The sequence below is a fragment of the Scyliorhinus canicula genome, chromosome 18, assembly GCF_902713615.1.
Source record: "Scyliorhinus canicula chromosome 18, sScyCan1.1, whole genome shotgun sequence".
Taxonomy (NCBI): Eukaryota; Metazoa; Chordata; class Chondrichthyes; order Carcharhiniformes; family Scyliorhinidae; genus Scyliorhinus; species Scyliorhinus canicula.
Window position 1 is genome coordinate 29,134,136 of NC_052163.1, and position 24,110 is coordinate 29,158,245.

Below are 24,110 nucleotides of genomic sequence, written 5' to 3' on the forward strand. Positions count from 1 at the left end.
TGTTGCTTTTCACAGAGGCCAAGTGGTTAATGTGGTAGTTCAATCATTCAATGTCCACAGGAATGTTCTTGTCTCCTCAGATAAATTGGTGATTCCTAATACTGGGTTGATAGGATAGTGGCTTCTGGGTTCTGATTGTGTCTCTCTAACAAATCGTGTATTTCTACATTTTTAGATATAAAACCTTTTTGATACTAAAGATTCAAGTTATTTTTTTAAATTTCTGGTTAACAATGTGCGGCATGAATGTAATTTGAATGTTTTTCTCACTTGTGCTTTAGACAATCACCGATGCTGACTTCAAGGAAAAGGTTTATATGGCTTTGGGAGTATTGGGATTGTTATCAGCTGCATTGCCAGGATGCTACACCATGGATAATTCACGAGATCGTGAGGTAAAGCTCTGAATTTATTAATGACAAAATATGTTAGTTTGGATCGTGAGGGATAGATTTTAATTAAAATCCTCAGTAATTTAAGTGCTGTTGACAAACAAGGAAATAGTGGATCTTAGAAGCTATTGGTGGGCTCCATAAATTTGAATTTCTCACTGATCATTTATTCAGAGATAGCTTTTCATCTAAAGCCGCTCAAGTATTTGTTCAGGGGCAGCACGGTGACGCAGTGGGTTAGCCCTGCAGCCTTATGGCGCCGAGGTCCCAGGTTCGATCCGGCTCTGGGTCACTGTCCGTGTGGAGTTTGCACATTCTCCCCGTGTTTGCGTGTGTTTCGCCCCCACAACCCAAAGATGTGCAGGGTAGGTGGATTGGCCACGCTAAATTGCCCCTTAATTGGAAAAAATGAATTGGGTACTCTAAATTTTATTTTAAATAAAGTATTTGTTCAGTACAATATTGAATTAATTGAGCGCTAGAGGATAGGTATTTTTCTTACAATCTGGAGCACTGATGGGAGAAGCCAGGTGCTGTAACAAATGCATTTTTGTTGCAGACACAATAAGATGTCTTTTATGCTTATATGTTTCTCCCAATAAAGTGATTGTAGCCCAGCTAAAATAGTTCCATTAATTATGGATCAAAAGAGTAAGAACTAATGTTAAAGATGTTTGTTTTCTGAAAGAAATCTGGCTGCATTATTAACTCTTGGTTTGTGCTTATTTATACTGTTGTCCTTTTGACAAGCAAGCTGAATCTGTCTAACAAAGATGGGTTTAGACTTTTGATCCATCTGTTAGGATAGTTCTTAATGCTCTTCCATATTGGGTACTCAAGGAGGTCACGGTATCAAGACAATTAGATTCCAAGTGACCTCCTCTGAATATGAGCTCCCCCGGTATCACGGGAGCAGGGTTTCCCCCTTAACTGGGGGAAATCAGACCTCTAATATAAAAACCCCGACCTGGGAGCAGGTTGTGGAGGGAGACTGTCTGGGGACTGGAGAGTGTAATATCATAAATATAAACAATTTTTGTTTTCTACCTACCTGGTCAATGCGTGCTGCTTTAGCGGATTTTAGAGGTACCAATGTTCACCAGGAAAAATTAAAAGACTTTATTTGAGCTGTATAGTCAGCACAGAGTTGTTATGGTGCAGAAGGAGCTGATTCGGCCTGTCGTGTCTGCACCGGCTTTTCGAATGGGCATTATGGCTTGGTGTCATTCTCCTGCATTTTCTCTGTAACCCTGCACATTATTTCTATTCAAATAATCATCTACTGCTGTCTAGAATGCCTCGATTGAACTTGTCTCCACTACATTTCCAGGCAGTGCATTCCAGACCGAACCATTCTGTGTGAAAAAAATATTTCTTAAATCACATTTCCTTCTTTTGCAAATCACTTTAAATCTGTGCCCTCTCATTCTCGATCATGAGTGGAAACAGTTTCTGTCTATCTACTCAGTCCAGCCCCTCATGATTTTGAACACCTCTATCAATTCTCCTCTTAGCCTTCTCCTCTCCAAGGAGAACAGTATCAACTTCTCCAATCTATCTTCATAACTGAAGTTTCTCATCCCTGGAACCATTCTTGCAAACCTCTTTGCATTCTCTCCACCCCGTTCACATTTGCCTAAAGTGTGGCCCCAAAATCTGTACATAATACTCCAGCTGAAGTCTAACTCGTGTCCTATACAAGTTCAGCATAACCTCCTTCCTCTTGTCATCTATGCCCCTAATAATAAAGCATAGGATACTGTATGCTTCATTAACTGCTCTCTCCACCTTCAGTATTCGAAAAGCACAGGTATATTCACAGGAACAAGGAACAGTACTTCATCTTTTGATTAGGCACTTTACAGTTTTCTGGACTCACCAATTTCAGACCAAAATCTTTGCTCCATTTAGTTTCCCCGAGCGTGATTCTCTGCAACCACGATGGGTGGGAGAATAGCGGGAGGTCCACTCCTGCACCTCCCGCTATTCTCCCAGTCCCCCCAAAATGGCGTGTCCGGTTTTGCGACACGCCGCTCGGAGAAACGCGGGCCGCCGTTTTTCACGGCGGCCCGTGATTCTCCGGGCCGGATGGGCCGAGCGGCCTGCCGTTCTCGACCTGTTCACGACGGCGGCAACCACACCTGGTCGCTGCCGTCGTGAACATGGCGCGCCAGGTAAGTGTGGGGCCTGTGGGGGGCGGATCGGGGATCGAGCACCACGACCATGCTCGGGAGGGGACGGGCCCGCGATCGGTGCCCACCGATCATCGGGCCGGCGTCTCAAGGGGAAGCACTCTTTTCCCTCCGCCGACCCGCAAGATCAAGCCGCCACGTCTTGCGGGGCGGCTGAGGGGAAAGAGGGCAACCGCGCATGCACGGGTTTGAGCTGTCCAACTCGCGCATGCGCGGCTGACGTCATTAGGCACCGCCGCGGTGTCATTCTTGGCGCGCCGGGCCTTGAAGCCAGGGACAAGGCCCAGCAGCCGAGTTTCCCGGTACAGCCCTCCTATCCCCCCAGGGAGGGGAGAATAGGGGGCCGGGAGAGGCTTCCGACGCCGTTGTGAACCTCTCCGGGTTTCACAACGGCGTCGGGCCTTGCGGAGAATTCCACCCCCCTTCTTTGCATGTGCTGGCCTTAAACTTGTTTTTTTTTTGTCATTTTTGCTTTCAGATGGCAGCTGTTCAATTGTTCTGCCATTGACACCCCTCTGGCCTCATGATCGTCCCATTATGATTTTCCCTGGCTCTGCCCCACCTAAATGAAATTTCTTCCATCCCTCTCTAGACCCAAAGGACCATAAGACATAGGAGGAGAATTAGGTCACTCGGCCCATCACGTCTGCTCCGCCATTCAATCATGCTGATATTTTTCTCATCCCCATTCTCCTGCCTTCTCCCCATAACCCCTGATCCTCTTATTAATCAACAACCTATCTATCTCTGTCTTAAAGACACTCAGTGATTTGGCTTCCACAGCCTTCTGCGGCAATGTTCCACAGATTCACCACCCTCTGGCTGACGAAATTCCTCCTCATCTCTGTTTTAAAGGATCGTCCCTTTAGTCTAAGATTGTGTCCTCTGCTTCTAGTTTTTCCCACAAGTGGAAACATCCTCTCCACGTCCACTCTATTCAGGCCTCGCAGTATCAGGTAAATTTCAGTAAGATCCCCCTTCATCCTTCCAAACTCCAACGAGTACAGACCCAGAGTCCTCATACGACAAGCTCGTCATTCCAGGGGTCATGCTTGTGAACCTCCTCTGGACCCTTTCCAAGGCCAGCACATCCTTCCTTAGATACAGGGCCCAAAACTGCTCACAATACTCCAAATAGGATCTGATCAGAGCTTTATACAGCCTCATAAGTATATCCCTGCTCTTGCATTCTAATTCTCGACATTAATGCTAACATTGCATTTGCCTTCCTAACTGTCGACTGAACCTGTAGGTTAACCTTAAGAGAATCTTGAACAAGGACTCCCAAGTCCCTTTGTGCTTCTGATTTCCTAAGTATTTCCCCATTTAGAAAATAGTCAAAATTATAAATGCTTCAATAAAATATTTTTCAAAAAAAAAGAAAATAGTCTATGCCTCCATCCCTCCTTCCAAAGTGCATAACCTCACACTTTTCCACATTGTATTCGATCTGCCACTTCTTTGCCCACTCTCCTAGCCTGTACACGTCCTTCTGCAGCCTGCCTGCTTCCTCAATACGACCTGTCCCTCTGCATAACTTTGTATCATCTGCAAACTTAGCAACAGTGCCTTCAGTTCCTTCTTCAGATCGTTAAGGTATATTGTGAAAGGTTGTGGTTCCAGCACCAACCCCTGAGGCACACCACTAGTCACCGGCTGCCATCCTGAAAAAGATCCCTTTATCCCCACTCTCTGCCTTCTGCCAGTCAGTCAATCCCTATCCATGCCAGGATCTTACCCTTAACACCATGGGCTCTTGTTTAACAGTCTCCAATGCGGCACCTTGTCAAAGGCCTTCTGGACATCTAAATAAATCACGTCCACTGGTTATTCTTTGTCTAACTTCCTTGTTACCTCCTCAAAGAACTCTAACAGATTTGTCAGACATGACCTCCCCTTGACGAAGCTGTGCTGACAGTCCTATTTTATCATGCACTTCCAAGTACTCTGCAATCTCATTTTTAATAATGGACTCTAAACTCTTACCAATGACCAAAGTCAGGCTAACTGGCCTAGAATTTCCCGTCTTCTGCCTCCCTCCCTTCTTAAATAGCAGAGAGGGTCCTCTGGGTCCCTCCCTGCCTCCAGTGATTCCTGAAAGATCACCACCAATGCCTCCACAATCTCCTCAGCTAATTCTTTTAGAACCGTGGGGTAGTCCATCCAGTTCAGGTGATTTATAGAACATAGAACAGTACAGCACAGAACAGGCCCTTCGGCCCTCGATGTTGTGCCGAGCAAATGATCACCCTACTCAAACCCACGTATCCACCCTATACCCATAACCCAACAACCCCCCTTACTTTTTTTTTAAGGACACTACGGGCAATTTAGCATGGCCAATCCACCTAACCCGCACATCTTTGGACTGTGGGAGGAAACCGGAGCACCCGGAGGAAACCCACGCACGCACGGGGAGGATGTGCAGACTCCGCACAGACAGTGACCCAGCCGGGAACCGAACCTGGGACCCTGGAGCTGTGAAGCATTTATGCTAACCACCATGCTACCGTGCTGCCCACAAGATTTATCCACCTTCAGACCTTTCAGTTTCCCCAGAACCTTCTCCTTAGTGATGGCCACTACACTCACCTGTGCCCCCTGATTCTCCTGGAGCTCTGGCATCCCATTGGTGTCTTCCACCGTGAAGACACATGCAAAGTAACTATTCAGTTCCTCTGCCATTTCTTTGTACCCTATTATTACTTCTCGATCCTCATTTTCCAGTGGTCGAATGCCTATGTTTGCCTCTCTCTTACCCTTTATATATTGAAAAAAACTCTTCCTATCTTTTTATATTACTCGCTAGCTTACACTCCTATTTCATCGTCTCCCCCTTTATTGCTTTTTTAGTTGTGCTCACCTCACTTTTAAAGGCTTCCCAATCCTCTGGCTTCCCACTAATCCTCGCCACTTTGTATGTTTTTTCTTTTGCTTTTATGCTACCCTTCACTTACCCCGTCAGCCATGGCTATCTCACAACCTGAAACATTAACATTGTTTCTCCTTCCACAAATTCTGTGTAACCTGCTGATTAGTTCCAGTATTTTCTGGGGGTTTTTTATTTCAAATTTCCAGCATCCATGGTATTTAGCTTTTAGATCAATGTAGTTAAGTGTTAAGGTGTAGAAAAACTACAAAGGAATGACAATACCCAAGTCACGGTTCTCAGCGGAATATTGTTAGTGAACCGTTTTCAGCACAGGCTTGATTACTGCCACCTTGAAGTTAATTTATCCAGATAAAATTGTTCTATAACTGTTATCTGTTTGCAGATTAAATCTCGCTCTCAACTCCGGCTTTCTGGCCTCTTTCCTTCTGCATACTGGTGTGGTTACGCTCTGGTGGATATCCCAGTTTATTTCATCATAGTTGTAATCATGCTTGTCTGTGTGATTGCATTTAATTCCACATCTTTGCTTCATACAGGTGCTATCATTTCAATGGTAAGTAAAATCACCTATCATTTTAATTAACTATGCAAAGTATCCAGTAAGTTGTGCACATATAATTTCAAATCTAGCGCAATTTGTATTCTTTTTGTACTGTTTTTGTGGTATATACACTTAAAATGAAGTGTATCTAATATACACTTAGTCTAAGCCATGTTGTGTAGGTTTGCAATGTGACCATTTATGGCAGCAAATTAACTTAAATATAACAGTTAATTTGTACTGAGTAGACTAGACTCAGTATCTATTAAACAGTTAACTGCCAAGGGAACTTCCGGTTGCGGCTATGTGGAGCTAAGCCGCACGTTGGGCAGCTCCCGCTTTAAAAGGACATGTGGGCTCTTTTAAGGGCCCCAATCGGCGCTGATTCGACGATTCCTGGTGGATAAAGGAGCAAAACCCCCCGGGATTTATGGTTCGGACTCGAAGTGGGGCAAGGAGAAAAACGGCAGCAGCTCCCCTGGAAAAGCGGGGCAAGGTGGACAAAATGGCGGCCGGTGGAGCCCCTGAGGAGTGGAGGCAGTGGGCGGAGGAGCAGCAGGCGGCCCTTCTGCGCTATTTCACGGAGCTGAAAGGGGAGTTGTTGGAATCCCTGAAGGTGACGACGAGTAAGCTGCTGGAGACCCAGACAACCCAGGGTGCAGCGATACTTGAGTTGCAGCAGCAGGCCTCGGAGCGCGAGGAGGAGGTTTCGGCCCTCGTGGGGAAGGTGGAGATACACGAGGCACTTCATAAAAAGTGGCAAGATCGGTTTGAGGAGCTGGAGCTTCGGTCACGGAGGAAGAACCTGCGGAACCTGGGCCTCGAGGAGGGGCTGGAGGGGTCGGACCTGCTGGCCTATGTGGCCGTGATGTTGAACTCGCTGGTGGGGGCAGGATCCTTCCATCTACCCCTGGAGCTGGAGGGGGCCCATAGAGTGCTGGCCAGGCGGCCTAAGGCGAATGAACCCCCGCGGGCGGTGCTGGTGCGGTTCCATCGGTTCACTGACCGGGAGTGTGTTCTCCGATGTGCCAAGAAGGTGAGGAGTAGTAAGTGGGAGAATTCGGTAGTGCGTATCTACCAGGACTGGAGTGCGGAGGTGGCCAACGGAGAGCCGGGTTTAACCGGACGAAGGCGGTGCTCCATGGAAAGCAGGTGAAGTTCTGCATGTTGCCGCCTGCGCGCCTGTGTGTCACCTACAAGGACCGGCGTCACTACTTTGAGTCCCTTGGGCCTTTGTGCAGGCTGAAAAGCTGGACTCAAACTAGAGATTGGGGGCTGTGGGAGTTTTTCTATTCTATTCATGTATCATTGTTTATGCTGTAGCGGGTTATTCTGTTTGTTTTTGTTTTTTCTCTCCCTTTCGGACGATGTGGGTTATCGTTTCGTGTCCTAAGTGGGGTACTGGGGTTTGTGGTTGATCTGTGTCTTTGTTTGTATGGAGTTGGTGTTTGGGTTGGGACTGCGGTTTGGGAGCTGCGTTGGTGGGGTGGGGCAGTGTGAAAGCGCGGCCTTTTCTATGGTTTCCCGCGCTGTGGGACGAGGGGGTGGAGCTGGTGGCGAGGGCCGTGGTTATTAGACCGGGTTTCCCGCGCTGAAGCGGTGCCCAGGAGCTGATGCAGGGGAGGAGGCGGGACCTCATACCGGGAGGGGTCGGAGTTAGAGCGGGAGCGGCCGGGGTCAGCAGAAGTCAGCTGGCTCACGGGAGTACAGTGGAGGGAGAGTCGCGGCTAGGAGGGGTCCTAGCCTTGGGGGGGTGGGGGGGGGTGGGGGGGGATAGCGGGTTGCTGCTGGATTGGCCAGGGAGGAGTTGGGGGGGTCGGGGTGAGGTTCTATCGCCATGGGAAACAGGCCGAATGGGTGATGGCCAGGGGCGAGTAGTCGATGGGTTATGGCTAGTCGAGGGGGGGCGGGGTGCCCCCTGATCCGGCTGATTACGTGGAACGTGAGGGGGTTGAATGGGCCGGTTAAGCGGGCCCGGGTGTTTTCGCATCTGAAGGGGCTGAAGGCGGACATGGCCATGCTTCAGGAGACCCACCTGAAGGTGGCGGACCAGGTCCGTCTGAGGAAGGGGTGGGTGGGGCAGGTTTTCCACTCGGGGCTCGACTCGAAGAACCGGGGAGTGGCGATTCTGGTGGGGAAGAGGGTGGCGTTTGAGGCGTCTGAGGTTGTGGCTGATAGTGGTGGCAGATATGTGATGGTGAGCGGTAAGCTGCAGGGGGAGAGGGTGGTGTTGGTTAATGTGTACGCCCCAGATTGGGATGATGCTGGTTTCATGAGGCGTTTGTTGGGCTGCATTCCTGGCCTGGAGGTGGGGGGCTTGATCATGGGGGGGGGGGGGGGGGGGTACTTCAATACGGTGCTGGATCCCCTACTGGATCGTTCTAGTTCAAGGACAGGCAGGAGGCCAGCGGCGGCCAAAGTATTGAGGGGGTTTATGGACCAGATGGGAGGAGTGGATCCCTAGAGGTTCGGGAGGCCGAGGGCTCAGGAGTACTCCTTTTTCTCCCATGTGCACAGGGTGTATTCCCGCATTGATTTCTTTGTTCTCAGCAGGGGACTGGTCCCGAGGGTGGAGGAGGCCGAATATTCGGCTATAGCGATTTCGGACCATGCTCCGCATTGGGTGGATCTGGAGATGGGGGAGGTGCGGGACCAGCGCCCGCTTTGGCGTCTGGACATGGGGTTGTTGGCTGATGAGGAGGTGTGTAGGAGGGTTCGGGGATGTATCGAGAGGTACCTCGAGGTCAATGATACTGGGGAGGTCCGGGTGGGGATGGTGTCGGAGGCTCTGAAGGCAGTGATTGGGGGGAGCTGATCTCCATCCGAGCCCATAGGGAGAGGGGAGAGAGAGAGAGACTGGTGGAGGAGCTGTTGAGTGTGGATAGGAGGTACGCGGAGGCCCCGGAGGAGGGATTGCTGGGGGAACGGCGTAGCTTGCAGGCCAAGTTTGATTTATTGACCACCAGAAAGGCGGAGACACAGTGGAGGAAGGCGCAGGGAGCGGTCTATGAGTATGGAGAGAAGGCGAGCAGGATGCTGGCGCACTAGCTACGTAAGCGGGACGCGGCTAGAGAGATTGGTGGAGTGAAGGATAGAGATGGGAATGTGGTGCGGCAGGGGGCAGAGGTCAATGAGGTCTTTAGGGACTTCTATAGGGAACTGTACCGGTCGGAGCCACCGGCGGTGGGAGGGGGAATGGAGAATTTTTTGGACAGGCTCCAATTTCCAAGGGTGCAGGAGGAGCATGTGGAGGGACTGGGGGTGCCGATCGAGTTGGAGGAGCTGGCAGTGGGATTGGCCACATGCAGTCGGGGAAGGCGCCGGGACCGGATGGGTTCCCGGTTGAATTTTATAAGAAATACGCGGACCTGCTGGGCCCCCTGTTGGTCAGGACCTTTAACGAGGCATGGGAGGGGGGTGTTCTGCCCACGACGTTGTCTCGGGCACTAATCTCCCTGATCCTGAAGCGTGATAGGGACCCCTTGCAGTGCAGTTCATACAGGCCGATTTCACTGCTGAATGTAGACGCCAAGTTGCTGGCGAAGATCTTGGCCACTAGAATAGAGGACTGTGTGCCAGGGGTGATACATGAACATCAGACGGGTTTTGTGAAGGGGAGGCAGCTGAACACTAACGTGTGAAGGCTGCTAAATGTGATAATGATGCTGGCGGCAGAAGGAGAGGCGGAGATTGTGGTGGCATTGAATGCGGAGAAGGCCTTTGACAGGGTTGAGTGGGGGTACTTGTGGGAGGTGTTGGAAAGGTTCGGGTTTGGGGCGGGGTTTATTAAATGGGTGAGGCCCCGATGGCGAGTGTAGCGACGAATGGGAGGAGGTCCGAGTACTTCAGGCTCCACCGTGGGACGAGGCAGGGGTGCCCCCTGTCCCCCTTGCTTTTTTGCGCTGGCAATAGAGCCTCTTGCCATGGCTCTCAGGGAGTCGAGGAGGTGGAGGGGTTTGGTGTGGGGTGGGGAGGAGCACCGAGTGTCGTTGTATGCGGACGACTTGCTGTTGTATGTAGCAGACCCGGTGGGGGGAATGTCGGAGGTGATGGAGATTCTTGCTGAGTTCGGGAGTTTCTCGGGATATAAATTGAACCTGGGCAAGAGTGAGCTGTTTGTCGTACACCCGGGAGATCAGGAGGAGGGGATTGGTAGGCTCCCGCTAAAGAGGGCAGTGAGGAGTTTTAGGTACCTGGGGGTTCAGGTGGCTAGGAGTTGGGGGACTTTGCATAAGCTTAATTTTACTAGGTTGGTGGAGCAGATGGAGGAGGAATTTAAAAGGTGGGACATGCTGCCGTTGTCGGGTAGAGTACAGTCCGTTAAAATGACGGTGCTCCCGAGGTTTTTGTTTTTGTTTCAGTGCTTCCCCATTTTCGTTCCGAGGGCCTTTTTTAGGAGGGTGAACAGCAGCATTCTGGGATTTGTTTGGGCGCATGGGACTCCGGGGGTAAGGAGGGTCTTTTTGGAGTGGGGCAGGGATAGAGGGGGGCTGGCGCTGCCCAACCTCTCTGGGTACTATTGGGCGGCTAATGTCTCGATGGTACGCAAGTGGGTAATGGAGGGGGAGGGGGCAGCAAGGAAAAGGATGGAGATGGCGTCCTGCGGAGGCACGAGCCTGAAGGCACTGGTAACGGCTCCGTTGCCGCTCCCTCCAACGAGGTACACCACGAGCCCGGTGGTGGCGGCCACCCTCAAAATTTGGGGGCAGTGGAGGCGACACAGGGGGGAAGTGGGGGGCTCGGTGGAGGCCCCGCTGCGGGGGAACCACCGGTTTGTCCCAGGGAACATGGATGGCGGGTTCCTGGGGTGGCACAGGGCGGGCATTAGGAAGTTGGGAGACCTGTTTATTGACGGGAGGTTCGCGAGCCTTGGTGAACTGGAGGAGAAGTTTGAGCGTCCCCCCCCCCCCCCCCCCCCCCCGGGGGAATATGTTCAGGTACCTTCAGGTCAAGGCGTTTGTTAGGCGACAGGTGGAGGGGTTCCCTTTGCTGCCCCCGCGGGGGGTAAGGGATAGGGTGCTGTCGGGGATGGGAAGGTGTCTGACATCTATCAGGTAATGCGGGAGGTGGGGGAGGTGTCGGTAGAGGAGCTGAAGGCTAAGTGGGAGGTGGAGCTGGGGGAGCAGATTGAGATGGGGATATGGGCGGACGCCCTGGAGAGGGTGAACTCCTCCTCCATGTGCGAGGCTTAGTCTCATCCAGTTCAAGGTGCTGCACCGGGCCCACATGTCAGGATCTAGGATGAGTAGGTTCTTTGGGGGCGAAGACAGGTGCGTCAGGTGTTCGGGGAGTCCAGCGAACTATGCCCATATATTCTGGGCATGCCCAGCATTCGAGGAGTTCTGGAAGGGGGTGGCGGGGACGGCGTCGGGGGTGGCGGGATCCAGGGTCAAGCCAGGTTGGGGACTCGCGATATTTGGGGTTGGGGTGGAGCCGGGAGTGCAGGAGGCGAAAGAGGCCGATGTCTTGGCCTTTGCGTCCCTAGTAGCCCGGCGGAGGATCTTGCTGCAGTGGAAAGATGCGAGACCTCCGAATGTGGAGACCTGGATTAATGACATGGCGGGATTCATTAAGTTGGAGAGGGTCAAGTTCGCCTTGAGGGGGTCGGTACAAGGGTTCTTTAGGAGGTGGCAGCCTTTCCTCGACTTTCTGGCTCAACGATAAGGTACTAGGTCAGCAGCAGCAGCAACCCGGAGGGAGGGGGCGAAAGGGGGGGGTTTAGGGGGATAGTGTTTAACTTAATTTGCTTATTGTTAATTTATTCTGTTGTTTATTGGGGTTGGGGGGGTGGGGGGGTTTGTTATATGCGTTGTTACGGGTGCCGGCGGGTGTTTATTATTATTATTGTTATTGTTATTATTGTTTTGTTGATATATATTTCTCAAAACAATTTCAATAAAAATTATTTAAAAAAAAAAACAGTTAACTGCCAAGACTTTGTTTAAATTCAACCCAGCAGATCAACTCGGATTGGGCATAGTATTGCCATGGGAAATCAACCAGGTAATGATTGTCCCCCAAGTGTTTGTTTAGTTGAAAAAAAAGGCACAATGAGTGGACCTGCTCCTTCTGTCTGCAAATTCCTTGACCACATTCAACATGCCTGGGTGGAATTTAAACAAAAGCTTGGCAGGTAACTGTTCTCTGGTGCATCCTCTATAGCAATGCTTCAATAATCAGAGTCCTCTTGCCAATCTATCAGCACCCTTTTCCTATACAGTATAAATTGTTGTTCCCGTTGCAATTTGTATTCTGGCAAATCTGTTTTGGCGAGTTCAAGACAAATAGCTTCAACAACATGTCTCTTTTTTCAGGAATTTAATAATTGGATTTTGAAAATGTTATCCCTGGTTCGTGGCTTCTTTCAGGATATTATATATTCTGTACAGTTCATTGGCGAGAATTGAACACAGTCTGAATGATATATAATTAGAGAGATAGAATGCTGCATAGGTTAATGGTACTCAATAGGGCACACTAAATAGATATATATCTTTGCCACTTATTACTCTCATGTTTTACAGATGCTTTGTCTTATTGGCTGGGCTCCAGCGATGACGCTCTTCGCCTATGCTTATTCCTTCAGGTTTGATCGAATGCAGTCTTCTCGAGACTTTTTTCTGATCTCTTCAGTTATTGTAAGTAAAAGTATAGGAATTAAAACTAGAACAATGGTCAACATTAATGTTTATTTTGCTAATTTGTTTTTAACAAAACAATACTTGTAAAATCCTACTGGATTCCAAATTAGTTGTATTAACCTTTGGCTAATTGGACATTAAAAGATTTTAGTATTGATTATGTGTATTGCAGTTATTTTCACCAAAGGTAGCTATATAACTTTCCATTTGTGTTTCCTTGTAGATTAATATAATTTCGATCAGTCTAATATTTTTAGTCCGGTTAATACTAAAGGACACAGCTGCTAACATGCTACACTGCGCTCTGTCACTTTTTATTCCACCATATGTGATTACAGGATGTTTGTATTATACAGCCAAGGTAAGAAGCTCCTTTTTTAACTATTGGTCTGTCTTAATGTATATTACCTAATTATTTATTTCATATTGCATCTATCTGTAATCTCACCACAAAGGTATTGTGTAACTGTAGGGGAAATAATTGTGATTTGTGATCACTGTCTGTTAAATAAGTGAGGGAAAAAAACACATTAAATCACTGCACCACAGACAAATCGATCAAATTATTCTCCAAATTATTTTTGATCACTTTGAGCAATCATAATTTTTCTTAAGCAGCAGATGCACTTCCATAGTGGGCTGCTCACTTCCCTCCTTCCATGCCCAAAGTGGTGGTGCATTTTAAATGTAGACAGCAAATCCCACGTCATGACATTTACTACAAGCTTTAAAAGATTACAACTTAATTGCATGCAAGCTAATAACCACCAGCCCACTAGTCATAAGCTATAGCCATAATGAAACTTGGGGCAGGTTTTATGGGCCAGATGATCTATTCGTGCCCCTTAATTTCCTATGTTCATATCCTTAATGCACTCAGATGGTGTCTGTTCCCCACTCTGACCATTCTGGATTTTGTTTTACATTCAGATCTGTGGCCTGAACGCTCCTCATGTCCACGATTCAGTGCTTCCAGACCTTACATAGCTCACTGCATCCACGCCCATGTCTCTTGCCCATTTCTCTGATTCCACAACTACATTTCTTTGCATCCCCCAACATCCAAATTCCAGCCCTGACCTCCGATAGATCCTAGCACACTTCCCTCCTTCCATGCCCAAAGTGGTGGTGCATTTTAAATGTAGACAGCAAATCCCACGTCATGACATTTACTACAAGCTTTAAAAGATTACAACTTAATTGCATGCAAGCTAATAACCAAAATATAAGATGCTGCCCAACCTTCAGATTGTCAGTGTAAAAACAGAGTGACCAAAATGACTGAGCCGTGAAATCTTTTTTTACTTTGTTATCGTGGTTGAGGGCTTGCTAGAACATTTTAGAGGGCATTTAAGAGGTAATCACATTGCTGTGTATCTGGAGACATATTAGCCAAATCGGGGATGAACAGTAGATTTCATTCCCTAAAGGACATAAGTGAATCTAGATCACTGATAACTAATTATTTTTCTGCTTCTGTAAATTTCTGGAAAAATTAATTTTTATAAAAGCACTTGTGGCAATAACAGCAGTGTTTTTTTCTGGATTAAATTAAGCTGTTTTCATAAACTGGGCAGCACGGTAGCCTTGTGGATAGCACAATTGCTTCACAGCTCCAGGGTCCCAGGTTCGATTCCAGCTTGGGTCACTGTCTGTGTGGAGTCTGCACATCCTCCCCGTGTGTGCGTGGGTTTCCTCCAGGTGCTCCGGTTTCCTCCCACAGTCCAAAGATGTGCAGGTTAGGTGGATTGGCCATGATAAATTGCCCTTAGTGTCCAAAATTGCCCTTAGTGTTGGGTGGGGTTACTGGGTTATGGGGATAAGGTAGAGGTGTTGACCTTGGGTAGGGTGCTCTTTCCAAGAGCCGGTGCAGACTCGATGGACCGAATGGCCTCCTTCTGCACTGCAAATTCTATGATATTTGGTTTGCTTCCATGATAGTATAGGTTAAAAATGATTCCGAACAAAAACTCCATCATTAATATAAATGTGGTGCAATGAGAATGCACGTTACAGGAACTATTTGCTGAACATTGAATGTTTGGAAATTACCAGCCCTTAATTGACCTGTATTGAAATCATTGCTTAAGTTTTATCTTTTTAATAATGCAGCAGAAAAGGTTTGATTACAGGGATAATGTTACATCATAAATATTAAGAAAAAACTGCATTTTTGTCAGGGATAATAGCAAAGGATGAGTTTTTAAAATGTAATTATTGTTGACTGGTAAACGTGCCATTTGGATCAAGGGGCACAAGTTCTCTGCAGTATACAAACAAATTGCAATAATAATAATAATCTTTATTGTCACAAGTAGACTTACATTAACACTGCAATGAAGTTACTGTGAAAATCCCCGAGTCGCCACATTCCGGCGCCTGTTTGGCTGCACGGAAGGAGAATTCAGAACTTGTGGGAGGAAACCGGAGCACCCAGAGGAAACTCACGCAGACACGGGGAGAACGTGCAGACTCCACACAGACAGTGACCCAAGCTGGGAATCAAACCTGGGACAAGCTGTGAAAACTAACACTAGTATATTTCTGCACATTTTTACTGAGTCTCATAATCACGTTTCCGCTAACTGCCCCCTGTGCCTGCCATGTCTGCTTGTGTGGTGCAAGCAGGGCCGGCTCAAGGTACCGGCAACTCGGGCAGTCGCCCGGGGCGCCATGTGCTAGGGGGCGCCATCAAGGAGTGCGGGTCCCGCGCATGCGCAGTTGGGCCGGTGCCAACCAGCGCATGCGTGGTGGCCGCCCTCCCTCAGGCCGCCCCGCACAAACATGGCGGATGGATCCAGGCTCGCCGGTGGTCACTCCGCCCCTCCCCCCCCCCCCCCCCCCCCCCCTCCCCCCCCTCCTCGGGCCCCCTCCCCTCCGGCCTCTGGCCCCCCGGCCCCCCAAGGGCACCGAAGTTCAGCTTGCCCGGGGCGCCAGCAACCCTAGGGCCGGCGCTGGGTGCAAGTACCTGAGAACTCTATTTAAAATGTATTTGTTTTAAAGTATGTTTTTTTAAATACTGATAAATAGTTTTTTGTTAGTTATTCTGCATTTTTTTAAAATCGTGGCACCTCAACATTCATTGTAAATTGAATACACAGGTTTTTCTGGATCACAAGGATGAGCCCAGTCTAACAGTAGGAACTTACCTGGAGTGGAAACAGAACATCCTTATAACTATCATCTCAGTGAGTTTTACTTTTTTTTTTATAAATTTAGATTACCCAATTATTTTTTCCAATTAAGGGGCAATTTAGCGTGGCCAATCCACCTACTCTGTACATTTTTGGGTTGTGGGGGCGAAACCCACGCAGACACGGGGAGAATGTGCAAACTCCACACGGACAGTGACCCAGAGCCGGGATCGAACCTGGGACCTCAGCGCCGTGAGGCGGTTGTGCTAACCACTAGGCCACCGTACTGCCCTAAGTTTTACTTTTTAACTATTAAACTGAAATAGGTCAGGTACAAAAGTGCCTGCCTGAAATTAGTTGAGCTGTAAATATAGTATATGAAAGGACATTGGGAGTTAAAATTTTCAGAAATGTTGACACTTAAATATGACAGCTAGTTAAAGGAATTAGTTAGTTTACCTACTTTTGGTTGTATCGCCTGGAAAAACTTGGAAGAAATAACAATGTAAACGCAGCTCCAATTGGTTGACTTGTAAATTCCCCATCAGACCTCCGACTGCTGACTCCCTTGGATATTCCTGCCTGCACCTGATGTGTATCAGCATCCGTGTGGTGCTCACCAGAGTGTGCCCCAGTACATTACACAAGGTGTGTGTCTCTGCACTGGTGGAGGATGGGGATAATAGCTGTAACACCTCGATAGTGGCATTGTGTTCTCTTGGGTGGATGAGGAGGGATATGTGACCCCGGATGGCCTGGCCCCATCAGATGGCGATCCTGCAAGAGAATATATATGTGGTCAGTGAGAGGGAAGGACCATTTCATCTGGAATGAACAACTCATTGCAGACAGGTCATCTGGGTGGTGAGGCAGTGGATCCTCACATCTGCATCGCAGGCCAACCTCGCGTGGGTGACTACCCAATCCATGGCTGACTCCGCAATCTCCAGAGCCAGCTCCTCATAGGGGGTGATGTCCAAAACCCACCGCCTGTCTGGGCCCTTTCACGCCTATTATGGGCTAACATCTCCTACGGAGACAAAGAGAGGCCATTGTCAGCTGCATGCTTGATGCATGGGGAGGGGGTGGAGGTTATCTATGGCAGGTGGCATGTGTGCGCACCACTCCTGGGCATGGAGGGGTTGTGCTGGTGGTGCCAGGGTATGCTGGGGCACAAGTGCAGTAATATTCTGCAGGGAGATGCGAGGTGCCAGTTGCTGACTTGTTGGGGTGGGGGGGTGTGCTGTTGAGGGTGGTGACGATGCCAGGGGGCCGGTGTCAACTTACCCAAGCAACCCGTTGGAGGTCATTAGTCTTCTTCCTGCGTTGGAATGAGGTCCTCCTCGTCATGCTGCCCAAACTGATGGCCCCTGCCACAGCCTCCCAAACAGAATTGGCGGCCCTCCGGCTGATCCTCCAATCCCGTCAGGAGAATAGGGTATCCCATCTTACCTCCACAGCATCCTGCCCAGATCGGCATCCCCGAAGCGTGGAGCTTCACGCTACATGGTGACATGGCTGTTTGCTGACTGGAGTGTGTTCGGAGGGAGCGTTTATGAACAGCAACCCCTCCCCCCTCCTCGCTGTTAGCGGGAAGCTGCCGGGCTCGATCCAGGCGACTCAGCCAGCGGGACAGCCATTTCTGCCGTGAAGCTCGTGGGGGATCATCTTCCGCACTAATTGCCATCAAATACAGGTGGTGATCTTGCCGGCTAGGCTGTGGGGAAGTTGCACCCGACACGGCACTTAGAACATCTGTTAAATTGCACCTTAGATCTTTGGACATAGTTTCTGGTTAAATGATGAGATTGAAGGCAGAGATGAAGAATGAATTTTACCTTGAACTAACTGAATAGATACAAGTCATCCTTACATAAGTATTCATCAATATATATCCGTACTATTTTATAGCTATTTTTCTGTGGGCTTATGTTTTTACACGTTTTTTATGAAGTCACTAAAATAATTCAGGAAGAGGATACACTTATTGCTTTACTCATTAATTAGGACATGCTTCGGTGAAACAATTTATTTTGTGTTTTAGCCCTATATTCAATGCATAGTTCTACTATTTGTTCTACGCCAACTAGAAAAGATTCATGGAGGAAAAGCAATTCGAGCAGATCCATGTTGCAGGTTAGTCAGTTCACCAGACTTAATTGTAGTGATCTTTTTTCAATTATGGCTGCACTGTTTCTTATGTATACTATCTGGTGTTTAGTATTATTGGGGGAGGGGCAGGTCATGAGGTGATCCTGGGCTTTGGTGGTTCTAGAAGAATGATCCTGGAATTTGACAGCATTTTCTCATAGGGAACTAGAAATTAGCAGAACCCAAGAGGGTAGAATGGAAAGTTTGACTCAAAGCTGATTAAGTTTAATGGAGGAGTATCTAAACACGTAGGATGGACAGACTGGAAGCACTGACATCCAGGCTTCCAATAGAAATTTGTAAATTTTGACTAACTGTTTATTTCTGGCTAAAACAAGGCCATCAGTCTGGTACCAATCTGCATGGGATCAACACAATCCAATTTGGAATCTACTCACTTTTACATGAGAAGTGAATGTAGAAGCATCATCAGCTCCTGGATACAAATGTATTTTTTTTCCTTTTAAATACAGAATTTTCCCCTCAAAGAGTAAATTCAAACTAAATACAGAAGAACCTGAGAATGAAGATGATGATGTCAAAGAAGAAAGGGCAAGAGTTCGGGAGGCATTGACTTGTGAGAGTTGTGAGGAAGTAAGAAGCTGCATATATCAATCAGTTTACTCAATCATGTAATGGAATAGCAAATAATCTTTTAAGTTGCTCAAATTGCAAATGGTATTCATGGAATTTGAAAATTGGATTATTTTAATGACTGTTAGAACATTTTACAGAAAGCTTGCTGTATATGACAATTTGTGGAAACTAATTAACAATCAGATTGAGCACAGGTTATGACTCATGTTCTGTGTCATAAACTTGACAACTAGATCTGGAGAATCTGGCAATCTGGGTGGAGATTGTACCCAAATTTTCATCAAAACATATTTGGTGAAAATTTGGTGAAAATTAACATTTTCAACTAATTTAGCCCATCACCTGTGAGTGACCTGGGGCGGAATTCTCCGACCCCCCGCAGGGGAATCGCCCGGGGCCGGCGTAAATCCCGCCCCTGCCGTGGCCGGAATTCTCCACCACCCGGGAATCGGCGGGAGCGGGAATCACGCCGCGCCGATCGGCGTGCCCCCCGCGACGATTCTCCGGCCCGCGATTGGCCGAAGTCCCGCCGCTGACAGGCCTCTCCCGCTGGCGGGAATTGGAGCGCCTCTGGTGCCGGCGGGATTGGCGCCGCGAGCGGGCCCCCGGGGTCCTGGCGCGGGGCGATCGGACCTTGGGGGATGCCCCCACGGTGGCCTGGCCCGCGATCTGGACCCACCGATCGGCGGGCGAGCCAGTGCCGTGGGGGCACTCTTTTTCTTCCGCCGCCACCACGGCCTCCACCATGGCGGAGGCGGAAGAGACCCCCCACCGCGCATGCGCCGGTGGTAATGGCAGCGGCCGCTGACGCACCGGCGCATGCGCGAACCGGCGAAGGCCTTTCGGCCAGCCCGGGCGGCGGGCATCAAAGGCCGTTGGCACCGGTTTTGGCGCCAGTCGGCATGGCGCCAACCACTCCCGCGCGGCCTAGTCCCTAAAGGTGCGGAGAATTCGGCACCTTTGGGGAGGCCCGACGCCGGAGTGGTTGGCGCCACTCCGCTACGCCGGGATCCCCCACCCTGCCGGTTAGGGGAGAATCCCGACCCTGATGTTAAATAACATAAAATCACTTTGTAAAAAAGCTATGCAGATCCATTTGCTACATTGGGTAGCACAGTCATTTTGAGTAAATGAAACATATACATATTAAAAGCTTCTAAACTGTTCCTTTTGATTTCACTAAGTTTTTAAAAACTCAATTTGAAGAGCCTCTCGAAAGCCTGGAAATATGCACAACTGGCAATGGTGATTACCTTGATCTGGGGGAATGACCAGTTTTTGTCAGTGTTATGATCCCTGTTGATATAACTGGATGGGAAGATACAAGAATGGAACCCTGGCTCAAAAGGCCGTAACTTTTACTTTTTTTTTTACAAAAAACTTGGAGGAACACACAGCACCGCTAATTAGTTTTAACCACAGGGGGAAAAAACATTTCTTAAACATGAAAAAGTGGATTATTATACAACGCTCCTTTAATTCTGTGTGTATTTGATAAGTAAAGGGGGGAGTACATCTAAAACTACAATCTCCTCATTAAGGCAAAAAGTTCCTTTTCAGCACACAAGATGACTGTGGTCAAATACACGCACTCCACTCTGAACTCAACTGAGTAACTGCTGATTTCTCCTCAGAATCCCCCCAGATTATGATCGTATGAGCTTTTCAAGACTCCACTCCCCAAAACACGCTTTAAAATCTTCTCTCATTATAAGACCATAGGACCATAAGACATAGGCGCAGAATTAGGCCACTCGGCCCATAGAGTCTGCCCCGCCATTCAATCATTGCTGATATTTTTCTCACCCCCATTCTCCTCCCTTCTCCCCATAACTCCTGATCCCCTTATTAATCAAGAACCTATCTATCTCTGTCTTAAAGACACTCGTGATTTGGCCTCCACAGCCTTCTGCAGCAAAGAGTTCCACAGATTCACCACCCTCTGGCTGAAGAAATTCCTCCTCATCTCTGTTTTAAAGGATCGTCCCTTTAGATCATACCTTAGCAGTTTGCATTCCGAAATTCGAGCGATGCTTTCCAAATGACACTTTTAAACTAAGCTTCCATTCCACTTTTAACATCGAATTCAGTCCAGGATTTCACACGAACCCTTTTCGGATTTCTTTGTCTTGACTGCTGTACAAATTGCTCGCAATTGCTTTAACTCTCGATTCCCAGACTGCAATAAAATGACATCAAACATCTCGCCTACCTCTGAAGTCTACTGTTCCACTTTAAATCTAGTTATTGCAAGTGCCTCTTTAACTCAGAACACTTTGTTTACTCTTCCTTGATTTCTTCTGAACCATACCTTGGCCTCTATTCACTTATCTCCAGACATCTTGGGCGAGATTCTCCGCAAATGCGGAGAGTCGTAAAGGCTGCCGTGAAACTGGCCGTGTTTCATGGCAGCCTTCACGCCCGATCCCGGGACCCGATTCTTCCCCCCCCATCGGGGCTAGGAGCGGGATCCCGGGAATCACGGCATCGCGGCCTTAACGACCGTCGTTAAGGCCGCATGCCAAGATGACGCGTGGCCGGCTCCAATCCACGCATGCTCGGGTGACGTCATCACGCCATTGACGGAACCCGCGCATGCGCGGTTCCGCATTTCTCCACCGCCGCCCGACAAGATGTGGCAGCTTGATCTTGTCGGGCGGCGGAGGGGAAATAGTGCGTCCCTTTTGGATGCAGGCCCGACGGTGGGCACCGATCGTGGGCCTGTCCCCTCCCGAGCACAATGGTGATGCTCCCGCCCCAAACGGGCCTCTGGATGCCCCAAACGGGCATCCAACGCCCGTGTTTACGACGGCAGCAAGCAGGTGTGTTTGCTGCCGTGAAAAACGGGCGTAAAGGCCTGGCCGATCGGCCACGGAGAATCGCCACGCGGCATAAAAAACGGCGAGCGGCGATTCGTGACATGGGTCGGGCGAGGTGGGGGGGAGAATAGCGGGAGGGCGTGAAAAATGTCGGGAGGCCCTCCCGCTATTCTCCCAACCGGCATGGGCAGCGGCGAATCGCGCCCCTTGTGCACCATTTCTCTACTTTGCTTATCTAGCTGCTCTCCAGGTCCTTGCACTTGCTTTCTTAACCATTACGCCATGGTATGGCTTTGCTTCTAGCAGAGCTGTGAGAGCTGCCTTCTCTCTCTCTCATTACCTATCTTCAACTAAAAGCTTCATCTAAAACGTAAAAGCTTCTCTACCTTACGCCAATCGCTAAGCAACACCCATATGCTTATGCCTTTTATTTATTCTTTACACCGTAGCCCTCTCCAAGCACAATAGAAACACAGTTGGAGAGGGCGGCACGGTGGTGCAGTGGTTAGCATTGCTGCCTCACAATGTCGAGGACTCAGGTTCGATCCCAGCCCTGGGTCTGTCCATGTGGAGTTTACACATTCTCCCCTAGTTTGCATGAGGCTCACCCCCACAACCCACAGATGTGCAGGGTAGGTGGATTGGCCAACCCCCACATGTATAAACACCAGCGTGATCTAACTGAAGGCTTTACTCTTCCAGGCACAGGAACATTAAATTAAAACGACTTAAAAATATACCTCATTTCTAATGTTTACCAATATAAATGTAAGTCCCTTAAAACTATCTTATTTTCCGAACATCAGCTTCTGGTGAGCTATTTTTAAACTAGCACAGAGGATTGCGGAAATTTGATTTGCATTTAGAATTCAGTGATCTTTTGTGCCACATTTCGGGCAAATTGCACAAAGTGGAACTGAGTGAAACTCCTGCCTCTAGTGTCTAGGATACCAGATGCCAGTGAATTTCAGAATTTGACACCAATTATGGATTTGTTGGCAGGTTTTCTGCTCATGCTGTGAATAACAATTTCCCATCATGTAACAGTTGGTTATGGAGCTTACGTTCACAATGAGCTTGGAGGCTGACATTTACTTACTTTTGTGTCCATAGAGCAGTCCACACTAGAAGCTAAAAAAAACTTTATTTATTAAACAAGAAACTATTTACACGTTAAACACCGGTCCCACTCAGGATTTCCCTGCTTGACTCCCACTCGGACCAAGGTTTTTTACATGGTGCCCATGACTCCACTGATGGGGCTCACTTAACAAGACTCATGGGGAGACTAATTGGTCTGATCCCATAGGTCTCATATGGGTTATAACACTTACTAGACCTCTTTACCAATGCTATGTCACTCCTTTCAACATTTTAATCTAGAAACCAACATATATTCTCCCCTCCTCTAACTTGTGACCATTGTTCTTTTGTAAAGCACTTTAGGATATATTTTATTAATGCACCTGGTTGCTGCAGCAACATTCACATTTACATGCATGTTGTGGTCTGGAGCTTTGGATGGTGATGGTAGAGGCTCCAACATTCTTGTTTTCACATGGCTCCTTATGAGTCTCTCCTAATCTTAGCGCCTGCCATTGGCATGTGTTGGAAACATTTCAATCCTGAAAGAGGACATTTAAAATTAGCTGGAGAAGCTAAGGTTTGGTTTGATGTCATATTGCGAGAAGAGTCAATTAACTGTTCAACATTGAGAAGGACAATGGCATTGCCTTTGGTCCCCATTACAAGCTGCATTCCTTGTACATTAATTTCATCCCTCTCTCTGGCCAATGTCTCAAGCTGAACCAAACTCTTTACAAACCTTGGTATCCTATTTGCCCCTCTCCATATCTTCTCCAACACCAAAAACATCTGCTTCCATGACTAAAATGGCTTGTTTTCAACTAATACATCAGTGTTAACTTTAGACGCAATTATTCCAATGCTGTCTGTGCCGAAGTGCCACCATTTATAAACTTAAGCTTATTCCAAAAGTCCGCTCACTGCGTGTCACCTAATTTTCACCAAGTACCATTCGCCCATGCTCCATGGGCTTTTGGGCCACCAATTATTTAAATTAAAAATGTCATTCATAAATTCAAATCCTTCCATAGTCTCCCTATCCCTGTATCTTCCTCCACATCTGTAACCCACCAGAAACTGTGCATTCCTCCAATTCTAGTCTCTTGTATATCATTGACTTCCAACGCACCACCATTGCCAAATATACCATGAGTTTCCTGCACCCGAAGTTCTGGATTATTTCCTGAAACTCGCCCTGCCTCTGTAACTTTCTTTCCTGTTCAAAATGGTGTGCTAGCGTTCATTAGCAGAGGGACTGAATTTAAGAGCCGTGAGGTGATGATGCAGCTGTACAAAACCTTGGTACGGCCATATTTGGAGTACTGTGTGCAGTTCTGGTCGCCTCATTTTAGGAAGGATGTGGAAGCTTTGGAAAAGGTGCAAAGGAGATTTACCAGGATGTTGCCTGGAATGGAGAGTAGGTCTTAAGAGGAAAGGTTGAGGGTACTAGGCCTTTTCTCATTAGAACGGAGAAGGATGAGGGGCGACTTTATAAAATGATCAGGGGAATAGACCGAGTAGACAGTCAGAGACTTTTTCCCCGGGTGGAACAAACCATTACAAGGGGACATGAATTTAAGGTGAATGGTGGAAGATATAGGGGGGATGTCAGAGGTAGGTTCTTTACCCCGAGAGTAGTGGGGGCATGAAATGCACTGCCTGTG

General features: G+C 48.2%; 1 protein-coding gene across 2 annotated transcripts in view; it reads left to right on the top strand.

The window, feature by feature from the left end:
- abca5 (ATP-binding cassette, sub-family A (ABC1), member 5) overlaps positions 1 to 24,110 on the top strand; it is a 134,022-nt gene that overhangs the window by 86,269 nt on the left and 23,643 nt on the right. The window contains exons 22-28 of one of the 2 annotated variants that reach the window (XM_038776331.1): positions 282 to 395; positions 5,860 to 6,030; positions 12,543 to 12,656; positions 12,883 to 13,020; positions 15,761 to 15,847; positions 17,838 to 17,929; positions 18,418 to 18,538. In XM_038776331.1, coding sequence (XP_038632259.1) covers positions 282 to 395; positions 5,860 to 6,030; positions 12,543 to 12,656; positions 12,883 to 13,020; positions 15,761 to 15,847; positions 17,838 to 17,929; positions 18,418 to 18,538 — 837 coding nt within the window. The remainder of the gene's footprint in view (positions 1 to 281; positions 396 to 5,859; positions 6,031 to 12,542; positions 12,657 to 12,882; positions 13,021 to 15,760; positions 15,848 to 17,837; positions 17,930 to 18,417; positions 18,539 to 24,110) is intronic. The other variant, XM_038776332.1, reaches the window with a different exon arrangement.